The sequence below is a fragment of the Coregonus clupeaformis genome, unplaced genomic scaffold (genome assembly GCF_020615455.1).
Source record: "Coregonus clupeaformis isolate EN_2021a unplaced genomic scaffold, ASM2061545v1 scaf0022, whole genome shotgun sequence".
NCBI lineage: Eukaryota > Metazoa > Chordata > Actinopteri > Salmoniformes > Salmonidae > Coregonus > Coregonus clupeaformis.
The window spans coordinates 1299912-1318564 of NW_025533477.1; the positions used below are offsets into that span (position 1 = coordinate 1299912).

Sequence of the window (18653 nt, forward strand, 5' to 3'; positions counted from 1 at the left end):
AGTACAGTTCTATAGACACCCTCTATCTGACACTACAGGTCAGTACAGTTCTATAGACACCCTCTATCTGAAACTACAGGTCAGTACAGTTCTATAGACACCCTCTATCTGAAACTACAGGTCAGTACAGTTCTATAGACACCCTCTATCTGAAACTACAGGTCAGTACAGTTCTATAGACACCCTCTATCTGAAACTACAGGTCAGTACAGTTCTATAGACACCCTCTATCTGAAACTACAGGTCAGTACAGTTCTATAGACACCCTCTATCTGAAACTACAGGTCAGTACAGTTCTATAGACACCCTCTATCTGAAACTACAGGTCAGTACAGTTCTATAGACACCCTCTATCTGATCGAACGTCAACCTGCATTCTGACACATTGTGCACATAGGTACACACACACACACACAGACAGACAGACAGACAGACAGACGATGGAGATTAAGATAAGATGTAAGATCCTCTACATAAATACTTACGTCTCTCCCTCCCTCCCCCTCTCTCTCTCTCTCGCTGTCTGTCTCTCTCTCTCTCTGTCTCTCTCCCTCCCTCCTCTCTCCCTCCCTCCCTTCTCTCTCTCTGTCTCTCTGTCTCTCTGTCTCTCTGTCTCTCTGTCTCTCTCTCTCTCACGCTACAGGTGCAGAATGTCCACGGAGCCTTTAATGCATTGGGAGGAGCTGACAGGCTGGGCTCCAACCGTATGTAGAGATCTGTTTATCTCTCTCTATCTGTTGTCATGACAATCTCTATCTGTTGTCTTCACAATCTCTCTATCTGTTGTCTTCACAATCTCTCTCTGTCTGTTGTCTTCACAATCTCTCTGTCTGTTGTCTTCACAATCTCTCTCTGTCTGTTGTCTTCACAATCTCTCTGTCTGTTGTCTTCACAATCTCTCTATCTGTTGTCTTCACAATCTCTATCTGTTGTCTTCAGAATCTCAATCTGTTGTCTTCACAATCTCTCTATCTGTTGTCTTCAGAATCTCAATCTGTTGTCATCACAATCTCTCTATCTGTTGTCTTCACAATCTCTCTATCTGTTGTCTTCACAATCTCTCTGTCTGTTGTCTTCACAATCTCTCTATCTGTTGTCTTCACAATCTCTCTATCTGTTGTCTTCACAATCTCTCTGTCTGTTGTCTTCACAATCTCTCTGTCTGTTGTCTTCACAATCTCTCTATCTGTTGTCTGTTGAATCTCTATCTGTTGTCTGTTGAATCTCTCTATCTGTTGTCTGTTGAATCTCTCTATCTGTTGTCTGTTGAATCTCTCTATCTGTTGTCTGTTGAATCTCTTTATCTGTTGTCATCATCTCTACTCATCATCAGGACATGCAGCTGTTGTTATGGCTGTCACTGGAGCTGTGAGGGTTGTGTTTGTGAGGGAGGGAGGTAGATAAGAGTATATGTGACTATAGTGTTTATGAGAGGTGTGTGTGTGTGTGTGTGTGTGTGTGTGTGTGTGAGAGAGAACCCTGCAGAGTAGAAGGACTAACACATGGAGACGTTTCTCTCATGGGAATCCAAAGGGTTACTAGTGTTACTAGAAGGACCACTCTCTCATTAAAACGAACTCTAGTATTTTATCCCTGTCATAAAAGTTAACTGTTATGTTCCCTTGCAGCTCTGGCATCTCATGACTACATCCTAAAGATCGTCCCAACAGTCTATGAAGACCTAAGTGGAAAACAGAGGTTCTCCTACCAGTATACAGTAGCCAACAAGGTATGGACCATAACCCTACCAGTACACAGTAGCCAACAAGGTATGGACCATAACCCTAACCCTACCAGTATACAGTAGCCAACAAGGTATGGACCATAACCCTAACCCTACCAGTACACAGTAGCCAACAAGGTATGGACCATAACCCTACCAGTATACAGTAGCCAACAAGGTATGGACCATAACCCTAACCCTACCAGTATACAGTAGCCAACAAGGTATGGACCATAACCCTAACCCTACCAGTACACAGTAGCCAACAAGGTATGGACCATAACCCTACCAGTATACAGTAGTCAACAAGGTATGGACCATAACCCTAACCCTACCAGTACACAGTAGCCAACAAGGTATGGACCATAACCCTACCAGTATACAGTAGCCAACAAGGTATGGACCATAACCCTACCAGTACACAGTAGCCAACAAGGTATGGACCCTAACCCTAACCCTACCAGTATACAGTAGCCAACAAGGTATGGACCATAACCCTACCAGTACACAGTAGCCAACAAGGTATGGACCATAACCCTAACCCTACCAGTACACAGTAGCCAACAAGGTATGGACCCTAACCCTACCAGTACACAGTAGCCAACAAGGTATGGACCCTAACCCTAACCCTACCAGTATACAGTAGCCAACAAGGTATGGACCATAACCCTACCAGTACACAGTAGCCAACAAGGTATGGACCATAACCCTAACCCTACCAGTACACAGTAGCCAACAAGGTATGGACCCTAACCCTACCAGTACACAGTAGCCAACAAGGTATGGACCCTAACCCTACCAGTACACAGTAGCCAACAAGGTATGGACCATAACCCTACCAGTACACAGTAGCCAACAAGGTATGGACCATAACCCTACCAGTATACAGTAGCCAACAAGGTATGGACCATAACCCTACCAGTATACAGTAGCCAACAAGGTATGGACCCTAACCCTAACCCTACCAGTACACAGTAGCCAACAAGGTATGGACCATAACCCTACCAGTACACAGTAGCCAACAAGGTATGGACCATAACCCTACCAGTATACAGTAGCCAACAAGGTATGGACCATAACCCTACCAGTACACAGTAGCCAACAAGGTATGGACCATAACCCTAACCCTACCAGTACACAGTAGCCAACAAGGTATGGACCATAACCCTACCAGTACACAGTAGCCAACAAGGTATGGACCATAACCCTAACCCTACCAGTACACAGTAGCCAACAAGGTATGGACCATAACCCTACCAGTACACAGTAGCCAACAAGGTATGGACCATAACCCTACCAGTATACAGTAGCCAACAAGGTATGGACCATAACCCTACCAGTATACAGTAGCCAACAAGGTATGGACCCTAACCCTAACCCTACCAGTACACAGTAGCCAACAAGGTATGGACCATAACCCTACCAGTACACAGTAGCCAACAAGGTATGGACCATAACCCTACCAGTATACAGTAGCCAACAAGGTATGGACCATAACCCTACCAGTACACAGTAGCCAACAAGGTATGGACCATAACCCTAACCCTACCAGTACACAGTAGCCAACAAGGTATGGACCATAACCCTACCAGTACACAGTAGCCAACAAGGTATGGACCATAACCCTAACCCTACCAGTACACAGTAGCCAACAAGGTATGGACCATAACCCTAACCCTACCAGTACACAGTAGCCAACAAGGTATGGACCCTAACCCTACCAGTACACAGTAGCCAACAAGGTATGGACCATAACCCTAACCCTACCAGTACACAGTAGTCAACAAGGTATGGACCCTAACCCTACCAGTACACAGTAGTCAACAAGGTATGGACCATAACCCTAACCCTACCAGTACACAGTAGCCAACAAGGTATGGACCCTAACCCTACCAAGTACACAGTAGCCAACAAGGTATGGACCATAACCCTAACCCTACCAGTACACAGTAGCCAACAAGGTATGGACCCTAACCCTACCAGTACACAGTAGCCAACAAGGTATGGACCATAACCCTAACCCTACCAGTACACAGTAGCCAACAAGGTATGGACCATAACCCTACCAGTACACAGTAGCCAACAAGGTATGGACCATAGCCCTACCAGTACACAGTAGCCAACAAGGTATGGACCATAGCCCTACCAGTACACAGTAGCCAACAAGGTATGGACCATAGCCCTACCAGTATACAGTAGCCAACAAGGTATGGACCATAGCCCTACCAGTACACAGTAGCCAACAAGGTATGGACCATAGCCCTACCAGTACACAGTAGCCAACAAGGTATGGACCATAACCCTAACCCTACCAGTACACAGTAGCCAACAAGGTATGGACCCTAACCCTACCAGTATACAGTAGTCAACAAGGTATGGACCATAACCCTACCAGTACACAGTAGTCAACAAGGTATGGACCATAACCCTACCAGTACACAGTAGTCAACAAGGTATGGACCATAACCCTAACCCTACCAGTACACAGTAGCCAACAAGGTATGGACCATAACCCTACCAGTACACAGTAGTCAACAAGGTATGGACCATAACCATAACCCTACCAGTACACAGTAGCCAACAAGGTATGGACCATAACCCTAACCCTACCAGTATACAGTAGCCAACAAGGTATGGACCATAACCCTACCAGTACACAGTAGCCAACAAGGTATGGACCATAACCCTAACCCTACCAGTACACAGTAGCCAACAAGGTATGGACCATAACCCTAACCCTACCAGTACACAGTAGCCAACAAGGTATGGACCCTAACCCTACCAGTACACAGTAGCCAACAAGGTATGGACCATAACCCTAACCCTACCAGTACACAGTAGTCAACAAGGTATGGACCCTAACCCTACCAGTACACAGTAGTCAACAAGGTATGGACCATAACCCTAACCCTACCAGTACACAGTAGCCAACAAGGTATGGACCCTAACCCTACCAAGTACACAGTAGCCAACAAGGTATGGACCATAACCCTAACCCTACCAGTACACAGTAGCCAACAAGGTATGGACCCTAACCCTACCAGTACACAGTAGCCAACAAGGTATGGACCATAACCCTAACCCTACCAGTACACAGTAGCCAACAAGGTATGGACCATAACCCTACCAGTACACAGTAGCCAACAAGGTATGGACCATAGCCCTACCAGTACACAGTAGCCAACAAGGTATGGACCATAGCCCTACCAGTACACAGTAGCCAACAAGGTATGGACCATAGCCCTACCAGTATACAGTAGCCAACAAGGTATGGACCATAGCCCTACCAGTACACAGTAGCCAACAAGGTATGGACCATAGCCCTACCAGTACACAGTAGCCAACAAGGTATGGACCATAACCCTAACCCTACCAGTACCAGTAGCCAACAAGGTATGGACCATAACCCTACCAGTACACAGTAGTCAACAAGGTATGGACCATAACCCTAACCCTACCAGTACACAGTAGCCAACAAGGTATGGACCATAACCCTACCAGTACACAGTAGCCAACAAGGTATGGACCAATAACCCTACCAGTACACAGTAGCCAACAAGGTATGGACCATAATAACCCTACCAGTATACAGTAGCCAACAAGGTATGGACCATAACCCTAACCCTACCAGTACACAGTAGCCAACAAGGTATGGACCATAACCCTACCAGTATACAGTAGCCAACAAGGTATGGACCATAACCCTAACCCTACCAGTACACAGTAGCCAACAAGGTATGGACCATAACCCTACCAGTATACAGTAGCCAACAAGGTATGGACCAAACCCTAACCCTACCAGTACACAGTAGCCAACAAGGTATGGACCATAACCCTAACCCTACCAGTACACAGTAGCCAACAAGGTATGGACCATAACCCTACCAGTACACAGTAGCCAACAAGGTATGGACCATAACCCTAACCCTACCAGTACACAGTAGCCAACAAGGTATGGACCCTAACCCTACCAGTACACAGTAGCCAACAAGGTATGGACCATAACCCTAACCCTACCAGTACACAGTAGCCAACAAGGTATGGACCATAACCCTACTAGTACACAGTAGCCAACAAGGTATGGACCATAACCTAACCCTACCAGTACACAGTAGCCAACAAGGTATGGACCATAACCCTACCAGTACACAGTAGCCAACAAGGTATGGAACCCTAACCCTACCAGTACACAGTAGCCAACAAGGTATGGACCATAACCCTACCAGTACACAGTAGCCAACAAGGTATGGACCATAGCCCTACCAGTACACAGTAGCCAACAAGGTATGGACCATAACCCTACCAGTACACAGTAGCCAACAAGGTATGGACCAAACTAACCCTACCAGTACACAGTAGCCAACAAGGTATGGACCATAACCCTACCAGTACACAGTAGCCAACAAGGTATGGACCAAATAACCCTACCAGTACACAGTAGCCAACAAGGTATGGACCATAACCCTACCAGTACACAGTAGTCAACAAGGTATGGACCATAACCTAACCCTACCAGTACACAGTAGCCAACAAGGTATGGACCATAACCCTACCAGTACACAGTAGCCAACAAGGTATGGACCATAACCCTAACCCTACCAGTACACAGTAGCCAACAAGGTATGGACCATATAACCCTACCAGTACACAGTAGTCAACAAGGTATGGACCATAACCCTACCAGTACACAGTAGTCAACAAGGTATGGACCATAACCCTACCAGTACACAGTAGCCAACAAGGTATGGACCATAACCCTAACCCTACCAGTACACAGTAGCCAACAAGGTATGGACCATAACCCTACCAGTACACAGTAGCCAACAAGGTATGGACCATAACCCTACCAGTACACAGTAGTCAACAAGGTATGGACCATAACCCAACCCTACCAGTACACAGTAGTCAACAAGGTATGGACCATAACCCTAACCCTACCAGTACACAGTAGCCAACAAGGTATGGACCATAACCCTACCAGTACACAGTAGCCAACAAGGTATGGACCATAACCCTAACCCTACCAGTACACAGTAGCCAACAAGGTATGGACCATAACCCTAACCCTACCAGTACACAGTAGCCAACAAGGTATGGACCATAACCCTACCAGTACACAGTAGCCAACAAGGTATGGACCATAACCCTAACCCTACCAGTACACAGTAGTCAACAAGGTATGGACCCTAACCCTACCAGTACACAGTAGTCAACAAGGTATGGACCATAACCCTAACCCTACCAGTACACAGTAGTCAACAAGGTATGGACCCTAACCCTACCAGTACACAGTAGCCAACAAGGTATGGACCATAACCCTAACCCTACCAGTACACAGTAGCCAACAAGGTATGGACCCTAACCCTACCAGTACACAGTAGCCAACAAGGTATGGACCATAACCCTAACCCTACCAGTACACAGTAGCCAACAAGGTATGGACCATAACCCTACACCAGTACACAGTAGCCAACAAGGTATGGACCATAACCCTACCAGTACACAGTAGCCAACAAGGTATGGACCATAACCCTACCAGTACACAGTAGCCAACAAGGTATGGACCAAACTAACCCTACCAGTACACAGTAGCCAACAAGGTATGGACCATAACCCTACCAGTACACAGTAGCCAACAAGGTATGGACCATAACCCTACCAGTACACAGTAGCCAACAAGGTATGGACCATAACCCTAACCCTACCAGTACACAGTAGCCAACAAGGTATGGACCCATAACCCTACCAGTACACAGTAGTCAACAAGGTATGGACCAAATAACCCTACCAGTACACAGTAGTCAACAAGGTATGGACCAAATAACCCTACCAGTACACAGTAGTCAACAAGGTATGGACCATAACCTAACCCTACCAGTACACAGTAGCCAACAAGGTATGGACCATAACCCTACCAGTACACAGTAGCCAACAAGGTATGGACCATAACCCTAACCCTACCAGTACACAGTAGCCAACAAGGTATGGACCATAACCCTAACCCTACCAGTACACAGTAGTCAACAAGGTATGGACCAAACTAACCCTACCAGTACACAGTAGCCAACAAGGTATGGACCATAACCCTAACCCTACCAGTACACAGTAGTCAACAAGGTATGGACCATAACCCTAACCCTACCAGTACACAGTAGCCAACAAGGTATGGACCATAACCCTACCAGTACACAGTAGCCAACAAGGTATGGACCATAACCCTAACCCTACCAGTACACAGTAGCCAACAAGGTATGGACCATAACCCTAACCCTACCAGTACACAGTAGCCAACAAGGTATGGACCATAACCCTAACCCTACCAGTACACAGTAGCCAACAAGGTATGGACCCTAACCCTACCAGTACACAGTAGCCAACAAGGTATGGACCATAACCCTAACCCTACCAGTACACAGTAGCCAACAAGGTATGGACCCTAACCCTACCAGTACACAGTAGCCAACAAGGTATGGACCATAACCCTAACCCTACCAGTACACAGTAGCCAACAAGGTATGGACCATAACCCTACTAGTACACAGTAGCCAACAAGGTATGGACCATAGCCCTACCAGTACACAGTAGCCAACAAGGTATGGACCATAGCCCTACCAGTACACAGTAGCCAACAAGGTATGGACCATAGCCCTACCAGTACACAGTAGCCAACAAGGTATGGACCATAACCCTACCAGTACACAGTAGCCAACAAGGTATGGACCATAGCCCTACCAGTACACAGTAGCCAACAAGGTATGGACCATAACCCTAACCCTACCAGTACACAGTAGCCAACAAGGTATGGACCCTAACCCTACCAGTATACAGTAGCCAACAAGGTATGGACCATAACCCTACCAGTACACAGTAGTCAACAAGGTATGGACCATAACCCTACCAGTACACAGTAGTCAACAAGGTATGGACCATAACCTAACCCTACCAGTACACAGTAGCCAACAAGGTATGGACCATAACCCTACCAGTACACAGTAGTCAACAAGGTATGGACCATAACCATAACCCTACCAGTACACAGTAGCCAACAAGGTATGGACCATAACCCTAACCCTACCAGTATACAGTAGCCAACAAGGTATGGACCATAACCCTAACCCTACCAGTACACAGTAGCCAACAAGGTATGGACCATAACCCTAACCCTACCAGTATACTGTAGCCAACAAGGTATGGACCATAACCCTAACCCTACCAGTACACAGTAGCCAACAAGGTATGGACCATAACCCTACCAGTATACAGTAGCCAACAAGGTATGGACCATAACCCTACCAGTACACAGTAGCCAACAAGGTATGGACCCTAACCCTAACCCTACCAGTACACAGTAGCCAACAAGGTATGGACCATAACCCTACCAGTACACAGTAGCCAACAAGGTATGGACCATAACCCTAACCCTACCAGTACACAGTAGCCAACAAGGTATGGACCCTAACCCTACCAGTACACAGTAGCCAACAAGGTATGGACCATAACCCTAACCCTACCAGTACACAGTAGCCAACAAGGTATGGACCCTAACCCTACCAGTACACAGTAGCCAACAAGGTATGGACCATAACCCTAACCCTACCAGTACACAGTAGCCAACAAGGTATGGACCATAACCCTACTAGTACACAGTAGCCAACAAGGTATGGACCATAACCTAACCCTACCAGTACACAGTAGCCAACAAGGTATGGACCATAACCCTACCAGTACACAGTAGCCAACAAGGTATGGACCATAACCCTACCAGTACACAGTAGCCAACAAGGTATGGACCATAACCCTACCAGTACACAGTAGCCAACAAGGTATGGACCATAACCCTACCAGTACACAGTAGCCAACAAGGTATGGACCATAACCCTAACCCTACCAGTACACAGTAGCCAACAAGGTATGGACCCTAACCCTACCAGTATACAGTAGCCAACAAGGTATGGACCATAACCCTACCAGTACACAGTAGTCAACAAGGTATGGACCATAACCCTAACCCTACCAGTACACAGTAGTCAACAAGGTATGGACCATAACCCTAACCCTACCAGTACACAGTAGCCAACAAGGTATGGACCATAACCCTACCAGTACACAGTAGCCAACAAGGTATGGACCATAACCATAACCCTACCAGTACACAGTAGCCAACAAGGTATGGACCATAACCCTAACCCTACCAGTACACAGTAGCCAACAAGGTATGGACCATAACCCTACCAGTACACAGTAGTCAACAAGGTATGGACCATAACCCTAACCCTACCAGTACACAGTAGCCAACAAGGTATGGACCATAACCCTACCAGTACACAGTAGCCAACAAGGTATGGACCAAATAACCCTACCAGTACACAGTAGCCAACAAGGTATGGACCATAACCCTAACCCTACCAGTACACAGTAGCCAACAAGGTATGGACCATAACCCTAACCCTACCAGTACACAGTAGCCAACAAGGTATGGACCATAACCCTAACCCTACCAGTATACAGTAGCCAACAAGGTATGGACCATAACCCTACCAGTACACAGTAGCCAACAAGGTATGGACCCTAACCCTAACCCTACCAGTACACAGTAGCCAACAAGGTATGGACCATAACCTAACCCTACCAGTACACAGTAGCCAACAAGGTATGGACCATAACCCTACCAGTACACAGTAGCCAACAAGGTATGGACCATAACCTAACCCTACCAGTACACAGTAGCCAACAAGGTATGGACCATAACCCTAACCCTACCAGTACACAGTAGCCAACAAGGTATGGACCATAACCCTACCAGTACACAGTAGTCAACAAGGTATGGACCATAACCTAACCCTACCAGTACACAGTAGTCAACAAGGTATGGACCATAACCCTAACCCTACCAGTACACAGTAGCCAACAAGGTATGGACCATAACCCTAACCCTACCAGTACACAGTAGCCAACAAGGTATGGACCCATAACCCTAACCCTACCAGTATACAGTAGCCAACAAGGTATGGACCATAACCCTACCAGTACACAGTAGCCAACAAGGTATGGACCATAACCCTAACCCTACCAGTACACAGTAGCCAACAAGGTATGGACCCTAACCCTACCAGTACACAGTAGCCAACAAGGTATGGACCATAACCCTACCAGTACACAGTAGCCAACAAGGTATGGACCCTAACCCTACCAGTACACAGTAGCCAACAAGGTATGGACCATAACCCTACCAGTACACAGTAGCCAACAAGGTATGGACCATAACCCTACCAGTATACAGTAGCCAACAAGGTATGGACCATAACCCTACCAGTACACAGTAGCCAACAAGGTATGGACCCTAACCCTAACCCTACCAGTACACAGTAGCCAACAAGGTATGGACCATAACCCTACCAGTACACAGTAGCCAACAAGGTATGGACCATAACCCTACCAGTATACAGTAGCAAACAAGGTATGGACCATAACCCTACCAGTATACAGTAGCCAACAAGGTATGGACCATAACCCTACCAGTATACAGTAGCCAACAAGGTATGGACCATAACCCTACCAGTACACAGTAGTCAACAAGGTATGGACCATAACCATAACCCTACCAGTACACAGTAGCCAACAAGGTATGGACCATAACCCTAACCCTACCAGTATACAGTAGCCAACAAGGTATGGACCATAACCCTAACCCTACCAGTATACAGTAGCCAACAAGGTATGGACCATAACCATAACCCTACCAGTATACAGTAGCCAACAAGGTATGGACCATAACCCTACCAGTACACAGTAGCCAACAAGGTATGGACCCTAACCCTAACCCTACCAGTACACAGTAGCCAACAAGGTATGGACCATAACCCTACCAGTACACAGTAGCCAACAAGGTATGGACCATAACCCTAACCCTACCAGTACACAGTAGCCAACAAGGTATGGACCAAACCCTAACCCTACCAGTACACAGTAGCCAACAAGGTATGGACCATAACCCTAACCCTACCAGTACACAGTAGCCAACAAGGTATGGACCCTAACCCTACCAGTACACAGTAGCCAACAAGGTATGGACCATAACCCTAACCCTACCAGTACACAGTAGCCAACAAGGTATGGACCATAACCCTACCTAGTACACAGTAGCCAACAAGGTATGGACCATTAGCCCTACCAGTACACAGTAGCCAACAAGGTATGGACCATAGCCCTACCAGTACACAGTAGCCAACAAGGTATGGACCATAGCCCTACCAGTATACAGTAGCCAACAAGGTATGGACCATAGCCCTACCAGTACACAGTAGCCAACAAGGTATGGACCATAACCCTACCAGTACACAGTAGCCAACAAGGTATGGACCATAACCCTAACCCTACCAGTACACAGTAGCCAACAAGGTATGGACCCCTAACCCTACCAGTACACAGTAGTCAACAAGGTATGGACCATAACCCTACCAGTACACAGTAGTCAACAAGGTATGGACCATAACCCTACCAGTACACAGTAGTCAACAAGGTATGGACCATAACCCTAACCCTACCAGTACACAGTAGCCAACAAGGTATGGACCATAACCCTACCAGTACACAGTAGTCAACAAGGTATGGACCATAACCATAACCCTACCAGTACACAGTAGCCAACAAGGTATGGACCATAACCCTAACCCTACCAGTACACAGTAGTCAACAAGGTATGGACCATAACCCTAGCAGTACACAGTAGTCAACAAGGTATGGACCAAACTAACCCTAACCCTACCAGTACACAGTAGCCAACAAGGTATGGACCAACTAACCCTACCAGTACACAGTAGTCAACAAGGTATGGACCAATAACCCTACCAGTACACAGTAGTCAACAAGGTATGGACCATAACCCTAACCCTACCAGTACACAGTAGCCAACAAGGTATGGACCATAACCCTAACCCTACCAGTACACAGTAGTCAACAAGGTATGGACCATAACCCTAACCCTACCAGTACACAGTAGCCAACAAGGTATGGACCATAACCCTACCAGTACACAGTAGCCAACAAGGTATGGACCATAACCCTAACCCTACCAGTACACAGTAGTCAACAAGGTATGGACCAACCCTAACCCTACCAGTACACAGTAGCCAACAAGGTATGGACCATAACCCTACCAGTACACAGTAGCCAACAAGGTATGGACCATAACCCTAACCCTACCAGTACACAGTAGCCAACAAGGTATGGACCATAACCCTAACCCTACCAGTACACAGTAGCCAACAAGGTATGGACCATAACCCTACCAGTACACAATAGTCAACAAGGTATGGACCATAACCCTAACCCTACCAGTACACAGTAGCCAACAAGGTATGGACCATAACCTAACCCTACCAGTACACAGTAGCCAACAAGGTATGGACCATAACCCTAACCCTACCAGTACACAGTAGTCAACAAGGTATGGACCATAACCCTAACCCTACCAGTACACAGTAGCCAACAAGGTATGGACCATAACCCTAACCCTACCAGTACACAGTAGCCAACAAGGTATGGACCATAACCCTACCAGTACACAGTAGCCAACAAGGTATGGACCATAACCCTAACCCTACCAGTACACAGTAGCCAACAAGGTATGGACCCTAACCCTACCAGTACACAGTAGCCAACAAGGTATGGACCATTAACCCTACCAGTACACAGTAGCCAACAAGGTATGGACCCTAACCCTACCAGTACACAGTAGCCAACAAGGTATGGACCATAACCCTACCAGTACACAGTAGCCAACAAGGTATGGACCATAACCCTACCAGTACACAGTAGCCAACAAGGTATGGACCATAACCCTACCAGTACACAGTAGTCAACAAGGTATGGACCATAACCCTAACCCTACCAGTACACAGTAGCCAACAAGGTATGGACCATAACCCTACCAGTACACAGTAGCCAACAAGGTATGGACCATAACCCTACCAGTATACAGTAGCCAACAAGGTATGGACCATAACCCTACCAGTACACAGTAGCCAACAAGGTATGGACCATAACCCTACCAGTATACAGTAGCCAACAAGGTATGGACCATAACCCTACCAGTACACAGTAGCCAACAAGGTATGGACAATAACCCTAACCCTACCAGTACACAGTAGCCAACAAGGTATGGACCATAACCCTACCAGTACACAGTAGCCAACAAGGTATGGACCATAACCCTACCAGTACACAGTAGCCAACAAGGTATGGACCAATAACCCTACCAGTATACAGTAGCCAACAAGGTATGGACCATAACCCTACCAGTACACAGTAGCCAACAAGGTATGGACCATAACCCTAACCCTACCAGTACACAGTAGCCAACAAGGTATGGACCATAACCCTAACCCTACCAGTACACAGTAGCCAACAAGGTATGGACATAACCCTAACCCTACCAGTACACAGTAGCCAACAAGGTATGGACCATAACCCTAACCCTACCAGTACACAGTAGCCAACAAGGTATGGACCCTAACCCTACCAGTACACAGTAGCCAACAAGGTATGGACCATAACCCTAACCCTACCAGTACACAGTAGCCAACAAGGTATGGACCCATAACCCTACCAGTACACAGTAGCCAACAAGGTATGGACCATAACCCTAACCCTACCAGTACACAGTAGCCAACAAGGTATGGACACCCTAACCCTACCAGTACACAGTAGCCAACAAGGTATGGACCATAACCCTAACCCTACCAGTACACAGTAGCCAACAAGGTATGGACCATAACCCTACCAGTACACAGTAGCCAACAAGGTATGGACCAAACTAGCCCTACCAGTACACAGTAGCCAACAAGGTATGGACCATAACCCTACCAGTACACAGTAGCCAACAAGGTATGGACCATAGCCCTACCAGTATACAGTAGCCAACAAGGTATGGACCATAGCCCTACCAGTACACAGTAGCCAACAAGGTATGGACCATAGCCCTACCAGTACACAGTAGCCAACAAGGTATGGACCATAACCCTAACCCTACCAGTACACAGTAGCCAACAAGGTATGGACCATAACCCTACCAGTACACAGTAGTCAACAAGGTATGGACCATAACCCTACCAGTACACAGTAGTCAACAAGGTATGGACCATAACCCTAACCCTACCAGTACACAGTAGCCAACAATGTATGGACCATAACCCTACCAGTACACAGTAGTCAACAAGGTATGGACCATAACCATAACCCTACCAGTACACAGTAGCCAACAAGGTATGGACCATAACCCTAACCCTACCAGTACACAGTAGCCAACAAGGTATGGACCAAACTAACCCTACCAGTATACAGTAGCCAACAAGGTATGGACCATAACCCTAACCCTACCAGTACACAGTAGCCAACAAGGTATGGACCATAACCCTACCAGTACACAGTAGTCAACAAGGTATGGACCATAACCCTAACCTAACCCTACCAGTACACAGTAGCCAACAAGGTATGGACCATAACCCTACCAGTACACAGTAGCCAACAAGGTATGGACCATAACCCTACCAGTACACAGTAGTCAACAAGGTATGGACCATAACCCTAACCCTACCAGTACACAGTAGCCAACAAGGTATGGACCATAACCCTAACCCTACCAGTACACAGTAGTCAACAAGGTATGGACCATAACCCTAACCCTACCAGTACACAGTAGCCAACAAGGTATGGACCCTAACCCTACCAGTACACAGTAGTCAACAAGGTATGGACCATAACCCTAACCCTACCAGTACACAGTAGTCAACAAGGTATGGACCATAACCCTAACCCTACCAGTACACAGTAGCCAACAAGGTATGGACCATAACCCTACCAGTACACAGTAGCCAACAAGGTATGGACCATAACCCTACCAGTACACAGTAGCCAACAAGGTATGGACCACCCTAGCCCTACCAGTACACAGTAGCCAACAAGGTATGGACCATAGCCCTACCAGTACACAGTAGCCAACAAGGTATGGACCATAGCCCTACCAGTACACAGTAGCCAACAAGGTATGGACCATAACCCTACCAGTACACAGTAGTCAACAAGGTATGGACCATAACCCTAACCCTACCAGTACACAGTAGCCAACAAGGTATGGACCCTAACCCTACCAGTACACAGTAGTCAACAAGGTATGGACCATAACCCTACCAGTACACAGTAGCCAACAAGGTATGGACCATAACCCTACCAGTACACAGTAGTCAACAAGGTATGGACCATAACCCTAACCCTACCAGTACACAGTAGCCAACAAGGTATGGACCATAATAACCCTACCAGTACACAGTAGTCAACAAGGTATGGACCATAACCCATAACCCTACCAGTACACAGTAGCCAACAAGGTATGGACCATAACCCTAACCCTACCAGTACACAGTAGCCAACAAGGTATGGACCATAACCCTAGCAGTACACAGTAGCCAACAAGGTATGGACCATAACCCTAACCCTACCAGTACACAGTAGCCAACAAGGTATGGACCATAACCCTACCAGTACACAGTAGCCAACAAGGTATGGACCATAACCCTACCAGTACACAGTAGTCAACAAGGTATGGACCATAACCCTAACCCTACCAGTACACAGTAGCCAACAAGGTATGGACCATAACCCTAACCCTACCAGTACACAGTAGTCAACAAGGTATGGACCAACCTAACCCTACCAGTACACAGTAGCCAACAAGGTATGGACCATAACCCTACCAGTACACAGTAGTCAACAAGGTATGGACCATAACCCTAACCCTACCAGTACACAGTAGTCAACAAGGTATGGACCATAACCCTAACCCTACCAGTACACAGTAGCCAACAAGGTATGGACCATAACCCTACCAGTACACAGTAGCCAACAAGGTATGGACCATAACCCTAACCCTACCAGTACACAGTAGTCAACAAGGTATGGACCATAACCCTAACCCTACCAGTACACAGTAGCCAACAAGGTATGGACCATAACCCTACCAGTACACAGTAGTCAACAAGGTATGGACCATAACCCTAACCCTACCAGTACACAGTAGTCAACAAGGTATGGACCATAACCCTAACCCTACCAGTACACAGTAGTCAACAAGGTATGGACCATAACCCTAACCCTACCAGTACACAGTAGTCAACAAGGTATGGACCATAACCCTAACCCTACCAGTACACAGTAGCCAACAAGGTATGGACCCTAACCCTAACCCTACCAGTATACAGTAGCCAACAAGGTATGGACCATAACCCTACCAGTACACAGTAGCCAACAAGGTATGGACCATAACCCTAACCCTACCAGTACACAGTAGCCAACAAGGTATGGACCCTAACCCTACCAGTACACAGTAGCCAACAAGGTATGGACCATAACCCTACCAGTACACAGTAGCCAACAAGGTATGGACCCTAACCCTACCAGTACACAGTAGCCAACAAGGTATGGACCATAACCCTACCAGTACACAGTAGCCAACAAGGTATGGACCATAACCCTACCAGTATACAGTAGCCAACAAGGTATGGACCATAACCCTACCAGTATACAGTAGTCAACAAGGTATGGACCCTAACCCTAACCCTACCAGTACACAGTAGCCAACAAGGTATGGACCATAACCCTACCAGTACACAGTAGCCAACAAGGTATGGACCATAACCCTACCAGTATACAGTAGCAAACAAGGTATGGACCATAACCCTACCAGTATACAGTAGCCAACAAGGTATGGACCATAACCCTACCAGTATACAGTAGCCAACAAGGTATGGACCATAACCCTACCAGTATACAGTAGCCAACAAGGTATGGACACTAACCCTAACCCTACCAGTACACAGTAGCCAACAAGGTATGGACCATAACCCTACCAGTACACAGTAGCCAACAAGGTATGGACCATAACCCTACCAGTATACAGTAGCCAACAAGTATGGACCATAACCCTACCAGTATACAGTAGCCAACAAGGTATGGACCATAACCCTACCAGTACACAGTAGCCAACAAGGTATGGACCATAACCCTAACCCTACCAGTACACAGTAGCCAACAAGGTATGGACCATAACCCTAACCCTACCAGTACACAGTAGCCAACAAGGTATGGACCCTAACCCTACCAGTACACAGTAGCCAACAAGGTATGGACCATAACCCTAACCCTACCAGTACACAGTAGTCAACAAGGTATGGACCCTAACCCTACCAGTACACAGTAGTCAACAAGGTATGGACCATAACCCTAACCCTACCAGTACACAGTAGCCAACAAGGTATGGACCCTAACCCTACCAGTACACAGTAGCCAACAAGGTATGGACCATAACCCTAACCCTACCAGTACACAGTAGCCAACAAGGTATGGACCCTAACCCTACCAGTACACAGTAGCCAACAAGGTATGGACCATAACCCTAACCCTACCAGTACACAGTAGCCAACAAGGTATGGACCATAACCCTACTACCAGTACACAGTAGCCAACAAGGTATGGACCATAGCCCTACCAGTACACAGTAGCCAACAAGGTATGGACCATAGCCCTACCAGTACACAGTAGCCAACAAGGTATGGACCATAGCCCTACCAGTATACAGTAGCCAACAAGGTATGGACCATAACCCTACCAGTACACAGTAGCCAACAAGGTATGGACCATAGCCCTACCAGTACACAGTAGCCAACAAGGTATGGACCATAACCCTAACCCTACCAGTACACAGTAGCCAACAAGGTATGGACCCTAACCCTACCAGTATACAGTAGTTAACAAGGTATGGACCATAACCCTACCAGTACACAGTAGTCAACAAGGTATGGACCATAACCCTAACCCTACCAGTACACAGTAGCCAACAATGTATGGACCATAACCCTACCAGTACACAGTAGTCAAC

The 18653-nt window shown here is 46.8% G+C and overlaps 1 protein-coding gene across 1 annotated transcript in view; it reads left to right on the forward strand.

Moving 5' to 3' along the window:
- The window catches only part of ergic1 (endoplasmic reticulum-golgi intermediate compartment 1), a 124365-nt gene that overhangs the window by 88269 nt on the left and 17443 nt on the right, over positions 1-18653 (forward strand). The window contains exons 7-8 of the mRNA XM_045212553.1: positions 644-704; positions 1629-1729. Of these exons, the coding sequence (XP_045068488.1) occupies positions 644-704; positions 1629-1729 (162 nt within the window). The remainder of the gene's footprint in view (positions 1-643; positions 705-1628; positions 1730-18653) is intronic.